General features: G+C 43.4%; 1 protein-coding gene across 2 annotated transcripts in view; it reads left to right on the top strand.

The window, feature by feature from the left end:
* Positions 1 to 7,860, top strand: part of znf800b (zinc finger protein 800b) — a 29,063-nt gene extending 21,203 nt beyond the window's left edge. For both annotated transcript variants that reach the window (XM_035677397.1, XM_035677389.1), the window contains 7 exons: positions 962 to 1,142; positions 1,286 to 1,475; positions 1,708 to 1,870; positions 1,950 to 2,314; positions 2,487 to 3,662; positions 4,324 to 4,435; positions 4,986 to 7,860. In XM_035677397.1, coding sequence (XP_035533290.1) covers positions 962 to 1,142; positions 1,286 to 1,475; positions 1,708 to 1,870; positions 1,950 to 2,314; positions 2,487 to 3,662; positions 4,324 to 4,425 — 2,177 coding nt within the window. In that variant the 3' untranslated portion in view covers positions 4,426 to 4,435; positions 4,986 to 7,860. The remainder of the gene's footprint in view (positions 1 to 961; positions 1,143 to 1,285; positions 1,476 to 1,707; positions 1,871 to 1,949; positions 2,315 to 2,486; positions 3,663 to 4,323; positions 4,436 to 4,985) is intronic.
* Positions 7,861 to 10,300: the final 2,440 nt, after the last annotated feature.

The raw sequence follows: 10,300 nt of genomic DNA, 5'->3' as shown, positions 1-10,300 counted from the left end.
CTGTCTGTCTCCAGCTGTCCTATCGAATAAAGGCATAAAAGCCGAAAAAATATACTTACAAAAAGAAAATGTTTTGCAGCCCTAGACCCTCATCTTTTCAGTTTATAAATGGAGTTACTCAGCCCATCCACTTTCTACCTGTATTAAATGTTTTTCCATTTTGACTTCTTTGTGGTCATTTTAAATTTGTTCAGTAACACAAAAGAACATTGAAGAGAAGGGTGACTGGCCTCTGGGAGATTTTTTTCTTTATATAGATGTTTGGGCTTTTATCAGATGCTCATGCACACTTTGCCACAAGAGGAAGGCAGCCAGGGGTTCAGTGTCTTGCTCAAAGACATTTTCAGAGGACACGTAGGCCCCTGAGGCACATACTTGTGGCTGTTAAGGGTTCGGTCCTTTTGTTAATAGTGTTGTTTTGCCAACTGTAAGGACAAACTGCCATATGTCAGATGATGATGGAATAAGTTTCCACCATCTACACACACCTAACACCAACTTGTGTCCTCTTCCACAACCCTTCTTGTTTTCTTATATTTTTGTTTACAAATGTTAAGCTTGCTCTCTGTTTGTTAGCTGATACAGTTATGTTGCATCGGCAAGAAAACATGAACTAAGCTTTCATACGTTGCCTTCTACACTGTTAGTTCCACATAATACTGAAGCTCCTTCTGCCTTTCAAACCATGCACCATTCTTTGCTTTGGTTATGAGAAAAATGAAGCAAAGTGCAAGCCCCAGGAAATTCAAGCATCCCCACCGAAAGTGAGCTGGGCCCAGTCCGCCTGTGCAGAAATATCGGATTTCTCCGCAGCCATAGAAGTAACAGTAGTGCTTGGTATTGATCAGGAACTCATATGGTAGTTTTGTGCAAAGGCTAAACAAAATATTATTGATTGGACCTTATTAGGGATAAACCTACTACTTACTATAATATTTAATATTATTTCATCATTTTCTAGGTTCATCGGGTGATGACAGACAGAGCGTAGCCATGAAGGATTTATTGGACGCCATATATCCCAGAGTCGACCGGCCAGACTACGTTGTACGACTGGAGCCCATTCAGACCACTACCAAGGCCGTGTTCCAGTACCTCACCACAGAGGAGGAGCTGGCGAGATATCCATCGCACACACCCAGGTAGGTGGTATGCTGATGGATCAAAATGTCCTGTAACTTTTCAAATCTAACTTACTTGTCAAGACCCTCATTTTGTTTATGGGATTTAAGGCTCCTCGCAGCCCTTCCTTGTCTCTGACTGTTTGTCTCAATGTCCTTCACAGTGCCAGAGAGAGTCCGGTAGCATGGGAAGGAGAACCAATGGAGGGTGTGGACAACAACCAGCCGAGCCAGACGGGAGGGCCAGAGAGCCACAACAGCCCGGGACACAATCAAGGACAGAGGAGATGGGAGGCTGAGGAGGAGACTAAAGAGGAGCAGCCACAGCTTGAAGACGAGGGGTCCACTAGTGGGGTAGGTGACTGGACACGTCAGGAAGCACAAGTGACAGTAAAGTTGGGGTGCTCAGAGTGAGTATCCAACGAAAATCAGTGCATGTACATCTTTAAACTGATTTTAGAAATACTTGTCATGCCTGAGATGTGTTGCATTTTCATATTCTAATTGATAAAACACATTTTCCACATTGCCTTGTTTATCAGAATCACTCAATCCCCCTCTTCTTTGTTCTCTCCCTCCCATCCAGGTCGAGGATGTTACAATCTCCTGTTGTCTGTGCGGTCAGGACTTTAACTCTCGCCGCAGCATCAGACGTCACTGCCGAAAAATGCACCAGACCAAACTGGAAGAGCTCCGAAAGTTCACAGAGACGCGTACAGTTCCCACAAGCCTGCTCTCTATGGTGAAAGGTAAGATTTGATGCAAATTACAGTGAAATAATTGAATATGGTAATTTAGAAATAATATTTATTGTTGTTGTTACTGCAGGACGGCCAAGGACTCTCAGCACACCTACTGGAAAATCCTGCCCAGTGTGCCTCAAAAGCTTCGCTACTAAAGCCAACGTACGCCGTCATTTCGACGAGGTGCATCGCGGTCTACGGAGGGACACCATCACGCCCAGCATCGCCTCGCGGCCCGGCCAGCCCTTCTCTCTGGAGGTCACACCCCCCAGGAAGAGCAACAATTCCTCTCCAACACGTGGCCACAGCTCCAAGTCGACCCCCGTGAACTCTAAAACAACGCCTTCAAACCAAAACCAGCCTAAACCTCAGAGTCCGCTCCCAGCCTCTCCGCAGGCGAACCCGGCCTCGTGTCGCTGCACGCTCTGCAAGAGGAACTACAGCTCTCAGGTTGGTTCGCTGCCCCGCTGGCAGCTTCAAGCGTTTCTAGCTTTTGATTATTTAAAAGTCCTGGCAGCAAGAGGCACTCTCAAGTTGTTCTTGTGGGTGGTATTTTACTATCGAAATGGGTTGTTGAATTGTAGAGTAATCATGTCTTTGATCTTTTGTCTGTTTATTTCAGCTCATGTTGAAGAGACACATGCGTATTGTCCACAAAATATATAGCATCAAAAGTAACAGGCCTGCCACCACGCCCACCTCCTCGACTCCAGCAGCCACTCCTAACAGCAGCAGCGCTACTGTAGTCCAAAGCAACAATATCCGCGTGAAAGAGGAAGCAGTTGAACCTTCAGATGAAGACGAGGAAGAGGACATCGACAGTAGCCCGGCCCCGTCTCCTAGTGACAGCACCGGGACAACAACTAAAGCTATTCCGGTGCCACAAAACACCATGAAGGTGAAGGAAGAGGAGGCCCCGTCGAGCCCAAAGATGACATCGTCCTTACCATCATCGGCTTCACGTGGGGGCAACACGTGCGGCGGGGGCGTGCCCGCCAAAATGACCAAACTGTCAGTGGGTTTTGACTTCAAGCAGCTCTTCTGCAAACTGTGCAAGCGACAGTTCAGCTCACGTCAGAACTTAACAAAGCACATCGAGCTCCACACAGATGGCAACGACATCTTCATTAAGTTCTACCGCTGCCCCCTCTGTCGCTACGAGTCTCGTCGCAAACGTGACGTCCTGCGTCATGTCACCGTGGTCCACAAGAAGTCCTCCGCATACCTCGCCAAGATCATGCCCAAACTGGAGAGCCGGGCGGTGAAGAGGCTAGCTGAGGTCGTCCTCAACAGCACAAACCCCACCAAGAGGACAGGCAGCAACATCAAAGAGGAGGTGAACGGACGCCACGCTTCTTCGCCGTCCTCCTCCTCCCCTTCACCTCCTGTCACTCGCAAGCAAGAGTGTTCCACAGCTCCCCCGAGCACCACATCAGCCTCCTCCTCCTCCTCCTCCTCCTCTAGCTCTGCCCCGCCCCCTGCCCCCATTACTCGGAAGCAGCAGGATGTCTCAACGCCGGCGCTCGCTCCTTCCCCTCCCGTCACCCGTAAGCAGGAGAGACAGCAGACCCACCAGCATCGCTCCATCAGCCCCCCACTGACCCGCCGCAGTGAAAAACACACACACCAACGCAACTCCTCCTCCACCACCTCGCCCAGCAACCAAACCCCACACACCCGACGGCACGACGCCCAGTCAGAGAGCAGCGCTACGGGGTCGACCTCCACTGAGGTCAGGGTGACCAAGAATTTCTCCCTCCACGCCTGCGACCAGTGTGGACGGGCCTTTGCCAAGAAGGTATTGTATTCTGAATCACTCTTTCAAAAGAAGCACTTTGCACACTGTGCCCTGATGAAGACTCTTGTTGAAGAGCCTCAGTGCTGTTGACTTAGATCAGAGACATTGACTTGCATTGATTAAGCTGAGCAATCATTCCCTAATTCCTTAGAAATCCCACCACCATATAATATTCTATGTTGTTCCATTATTTTAGTGTCACAACTCTCTGAAAAGAATTTGACAGAATAATCTCTCTTTCTCTCTGGTTGATGAGACTCTATTGTATTTATGTTACAGACTTACAAAGTCATATAATATCAGAACCATGCCACTGATAAAAGTGTTAAAGCAAGTTTAAGCTTTTAAGTTCCAAAGCAATTTTCCAGCTCCACAAATGTGATTATTTGTTGCTTTTCTCTGCTTTAAATGTAATATCTATGGGTTTTGGACTGTTGTCAAATGAAACAATACATTTATAAGGAATGTATTTTTTCTGATGTATAGGCCAACAAATGAACAGATTAATGAAGAAAATAATCTGTAGATCAATCCTAAATCAATGTAATACTAAAAAGACAGCTGATAATAAGGTTGCATTCTGTCATATCAATGAGTAATGAATCTGTAGATTGCTGTAAAATTCAAATGAAATGATCTTTTCCTCGTTTTGTGTTGTCAGCTGTACCTGGAGTCTCATAAGCGAAGTCATCGTAACGCAGCAACGGCAGCGGCCAACAGGAGGAAAGGAGTCAGCACCCGCTCCAAATCCCTGGCCTGGTGAAACCCACACTGTAAGAATACACAGGGTTTACCTCCTGTACCTGTTTCCCCTTCATCGCTCTATGCTTGCCCTCCTCACTTTTGCTTTTATTTCTTCTCTTGAGTTGCACTGGATTTCTTTGCATCATGTTTCCTCCCTCCTCCTCCTCCTCTCTCTCTGCTACAGCTGTGTATTCAGAAAACCACAAAGAGACTCTGCTGTGTGGTGTGAACTTGAGCAATTTTGTGTGTGCATGTGAGTTTACTTGTGATATATGAGTTTCCTTTGTGGCAAGAGAGGTTTGTGTAGAAGACCATTCCCCAGAGCAAAGATGAGCCACCGCAATCATCCTGCAGGCTTTCATTGACCGCTCCCTTTTACTCGCTGTTTCCTGCGTTCTCCCTCTCGCTTATGTCTCTGTGTCTCTCTGCTCATTAGAAATCTTTCTCTTTGTCTAACGGCTCTTTCTTCTTTATTTCCTCCCCTTTTTTCTCTCTTGATTCTTCCCTTTACTCTCTGTATTCCCTCCTTTCTTTTGTTCTCTTCCTTTCTCATCTGTCTCTTCTTCTCTCTGTTCACAGTCCGCCGGGGATAATGGACGAGTGAACCGCTAACAACGAAGAAACGAATCAAAACTTTCAACTGGGAAAAATAATGGACGGATGGAAGGAGCACAGAGCAGAGATGAAGGAACAAACAAAAGGAACAACGGAAAACGATAGAGGAGTGAAGTACAGAGGATTTCCACCTTTTGCTTTAGAACCAAATATATTGTTGGAATCTTTTTGTTGTTGCTGCATAGTTTCATTATGAAGCCAGCCAGCTTGCTGGACGGTGGCGCTGCTATCGATGGAGAGACCGTAGTGAAGAGATTCACTACACCTGTATATATCTGTATTTACTTACAACAGTATCTAAATATAGATCCATATGCAGCTGACTGATTCCTACTGCTTTGCTCTCGGTAAACTGCCTTTAGCAAAAGGATGAAGGTCCACTGTGACAGTGTGTGTGTGTGTGTGTGTGTGTGTGTGTGTGTGAGAGAGAGTGTGAAAGAGGTAGGGAATCAGAACTGGATCGTGGCCTCCACAGAAAATAGACTGGAAACAAAAGCTGATTTTTCTTTTTTCTCTCTTTTGTTCTCACTTGCCTAAACCCCGCAGTCCCACACAGATACAGAAAACCTATTTGAGTCCTTAAAAATCAGTTTTCCTTTTCTCTGTACCTTTTTATAATGTATACTTGATTTATTCAAGACTATTTGCTCGACATTACGACAGATCAACAGAAAATACAGTTTTTCCCCCTTTCCCTGACGACAGGAGCACTGCTGTGTCCTGCTATCTGACAGAGATACGCCGTACCCAAAGTGTTTCCCCCTGTAAGTCTTCTGCTCACCTAAGACTTGAAAATGATATTATTTCCATGTAAATGTTGTTACTGAGAAGCAAACAGATGACAGATCAGAATTCCAGCTGTAATATTCTTCATGAAAGCAGCCCATAGTCGGATTTGGTAACGTGTGGTAACAGCAGCTCGAGTCTTGTTTTAGAAGATGAAATGCTCATTAATTACATGTATGGTCAAAGTAAGGGAAACTAAACGTTTTGCAGTTTTTCTTTAAAATTGTGTGTGCGCTTATTTTTTTAAAACCTCCTCTTATAAATGTATAGTTATTTTCTGCCTTTTGTTGTTGAACTACATGTGAGAAACTTTTGTGAAGGGTTTCCGTTACTTTGACCGTACCCTATTTTACCTCCATATATTAGTCACTTTATTAGTCCCAATAATGGTTCTCTTCTAACTGGGTTACGTGAAGCATGGGTTCAATAAGACATCAGTTTGTGACACAAGACTTAAGGAGGGAGTTTTGTTTTCAGCTCAACAAAGAAACGCACAGATAAAAACACAGAAACATACAGACCCGAGGGAGTAAGGTTCTGAAACGAGGCAACCATTTAGGTTCAGATGTCACAACAGTGCCCTTAAGTGGCACTAATTATGACGATATGAAACAATACAAGGTGATACAATGATCATTTAAGAATTTATGCTTAATAGATATTAAATCACATTGGAATCAATTTTCTTCCAAATATGGATTATTTCTGAATTTAACAGCTGGGACTGTTAATGCTAAGGTGTGCTACCACGGGCAAAACTATTAAATTAACACCAACCATCACCCCCTACATGGTAAATCACTGTTAATGTGTGAGAATCCAATCAACAGTGAGCAGGAAAAATAGTTCTTCATCGACTAATAACACGTTTTACTGTCAACTAATGTGTGTTTGAATGCACAGCCATACTGCTTAACATATTAGAAACCATTAACTGGAAGACTTTTTCTATATGTTCTGACACTAAGAAAAAAAAAAATCACAGTGTTACTCCACTGCAACATCCCATTTATTGCTTTAACCCTTTTGGCCACATTAGAATCAGTCCTCAAACCCAGAGTGGGTGAGTAGACATTTCTCAGCTATAGTGCCTAAGCAGCAGGTGTAACAGGTTTGAATTGACAACCAGCTGTTTGGGAATCTACCGTTTGTGGTGCTAATCCTGATTATAACGGGCCAAAATGTGAACGCTGTAAACATGAGAGAGACGAAAAGCAACAAGCTCTGGTAAGCTAAACAGTTCAATTCTCCAAGTTTAAAAGTTTATCTTAAACTTTTAGTTCCATTAACAAACAAACAGAAAAAAAGATGCTGGGGCTCATTCAAATAAACCTTGTGAACTTTTTTCTTTTCAACCTTAACTGCTGCATCAGTTTCATTTAAAATGTGCTTTCATGTACTCAGTTAAAGGGTGGGAGGGCTGCATTTGCTTTAATGACAGCAACGGCACCCAGAGGTAGTCTTTGAAACACTGGCACATGAGTTGGGAGCGAAGGATTGAGGACGACCAAATGTAGATATGTCTTAATGTTCAAACAGAAAGCCATGAAATGGAACAAAACGAGAAAAAAGGAAAGACCAAACTTTATTTTTATAACTGAAAAATGCTACTGCAACAAGGTCTTGAAAACATGTATATACGGATTCATCCTACACGGATGGTATAAATAATAGTTATAATAGTCACAATAGTTATTGACTTGTACCTAACTGTTGGTTGACCATATGCTTCAATGTCTGACTAGTTACTACGCTGTCACTGAGGCAAGTTTGCATTGTTCCACAATTAGTTGTCTTTGGGTTTTTTTGCATCTCATTCCTTTTTAAAGGAGGTTTTTGTTGGACTGTGACAAGAAGAGAACAGGAATCAATCCTCAAGAGACTCTTAGACTCCTTTTTTTTTTAATCTTGTCATCTCTTTCATCATCAGTTGTAATATGTTATTAAGCTCACCTTCTAGAGAATCTGAGAAGAGTTAGTGAAGCATTTCAGATGTGACAAGAATGTTAAAACCAACCACTTAATAAATAAAAATGTACTGCTTCAAACCTCAGGGGGAGTTTTGTGTGGCTTCGTTTTTATTTTGTGTGTCCTCAGATATGAGTCATACGCTTTCCATCAATCATGTTTGTTTACAGCTCTTACAGAGAGGTGGTTTCATTTGCCTTCTCAAGAATTGCTTCTTTGGATATTTACATTTTCCCATATTTTTGAATTCCTTCTTTCCCTTTTCCACATTATTTCCGATGAGGCAATATGTCATTCCTTTTGACGTCCCTTAGAGTGATACAAGGATTTATGCCGGTGACGTCAGTAAGACACAGTGTTTTAGTGCATATTGATCCACATATAGAACCCGTGCCGGATATCTTTTGGCAGTGTGAATAAACTCAACTTAGAAACGGGACACATTTGTAACCAAAGGTCCAATTGGAAAAGATCTTTTACTGAGTTCCAGTAGAATATCATCAGTGTTATTTCTGTGTTGGTTTTGGGCGTCTGCTGTCTCCCAACATCCCCAACTTTATTGAAGCACAATAATAACCTAAATGTTTCTGCACATAACCTTCTTCAGGGTGTTTCTTTTCAGGGTAGAGGAAGGAAACTTCTCAATAGATAGAGCTAACATCACAGGAACCAAAACGTTTCAAAAAATGAATGAACCTTTGTTTTGCTGGAGAGGGGATCCGCACATCGGGAAGCCAGTCCGGCAGTAGTCCTTTAGACCAGAGATACACTAAAAGATCTATGGTACGTCCTGATCCCCATTTTACAGCGGCAGAAGAAATACTGATGATTTAGTCAAGTAAAGTAGAAATACCACACTGTATAAATACTATATTAGACTACAAGAACACTGAAAATGTTACTTAAATAAAACTATGTCACGTCAGCAAAATGTATTCAAAGTATCAAAAGTGAAAGTACTTAATGCAGAAAAATGGTGAGTGTTATATCATATGTTACATTATTGGAGTATAATTGCTGATGCATTAAAGTGCAAGTAGGATTTTACTCATGTCAATATGTTATTGATTGATGCAAGGAATGTAGAGAGGTAGAAGTATAAAGTGGCACCTCCAACCTGCACTGCATTATCTGAGTGCATTGGTTTAGTTACATCCACTCACATTTACCTCTAAAGCACCACCAACAGCAATTCCTGCACTTCCATTTTTGAAGGTGCCACCAGGTGTGAGAACACCCCCCTCTTCCTATTGCAATTACCCAACTTTGTCCACAAGATGGGGCCATTGCACCGCGTCCCCTCCACCGTTCGCCGCAGTGGTAAAAAGCCACAAATTGGACATGTTGCGCACATCTTCCACATTGTCACATCAGAGAACACCCGGGTCTGTTTCGATTGCCTGGTTTTCTCACTCCACACAGCTTATCAAATTGTTATTACACAGCAGATGGGATGCGGTTCATTTATTTAATTCCATTCACCACAAAGAGCCACGGCGCTATGGTTGTACAAGGGGGGAAATCAATGGGCGCAGTAAAAATGGATTGAAGTTCGGGGCAATTAAGAGTGTGGCGCAACGCCCGTGTGAGCATATTTTGATGACTTATTAATATGTTCAAATAACCAAAGCCCTCTATTGTGGAAACTATCGATCTGATTGATTAGTAATAAACTTGATGGAATGGGTGCACTCTGCAGGACGACAGTGGCGCAATTAGACGGTGATTTGGTGCGGGCGGGTTGAGCGCACTCGATGTCTGAATTACATATGTTTCATGTAGAGTGGCTTTTTTCTTTGTGTGTGTGTGTGTGAGAGTGTGTGTGTGTGTGTGTGTGCTCCGTTTGGCTGTGTGGAGTCGTGCGCTGTCCCTTTCAGCACCGACAAACCGGAGGAACCGGAGAGGAGTGAGTGAGCGCGCGCTGCCGTGGAGAAGGCACGAGTGGACTTCCACCTTTTTAAAAAAGGGATTTATGCGCAAAGTGCGTAAAAACTCGGAGAGGACTATGGATAGGAACCAGGTGGGTCTTTTTTAAAAACAACATTATTGATCATGGCTGACCGGATCCGTGTATGATGAATTCCTCTGCTCTCTCTCTCTCCCCTCTCTCACCCTCTCTCTCTCACTCTCTCTGTATCTGAGGCTCATTCTTGGGTATTGACTTCGTTACAGGCAGCCTCCCTCCATTGTCACCTTAAACAAGTGCGGGGATAGTAATTGCATTTTCAGCTGTATAATCTCCTCTGTTGGTCACGACGGATCACTTATAAAAAGAAAATAATATCTAAAAAATATCGGTTACGTATATATATTTTTTTCCTCCTCCATGTCTTCGCCTTGCGGATGGTCTTATTGTCTTTAAATCCGTTTTTTTTTTTTGCTGTTGTGGAAAAAAAAAAGAAAAATCTCACTCCAGGAGCTCTGATATTTGGGGGTCTTGCGGGGTGGTGGCGGGGGGGGAAGAGAAAAAGAGAGAAAATAAAAAACTGCTGAGCTCCGCAAGGAAGTTGCCTGAGGCGGACAGG

Source organism: Morone saxatilis, unplaced genomic scaffold, assembly GCF_004916995.1.
Source record: "Morone saxatilis isolate NCDOM2014 unplaced genomic scaffold, NCSU_SB_2.0 Contig10, whole genome shotgun sequence".
Lineage (NCBI taxonomy): Eukaryota > Metazoa > Chordata > Actinopteri > Moronidae > Morone > Morone saxatilis.
The sequence above is the reverse complement of the archived record's forward strand: the minus strand, read 5'-3'. Positions and strand labels throughout refer to the sequence as shown.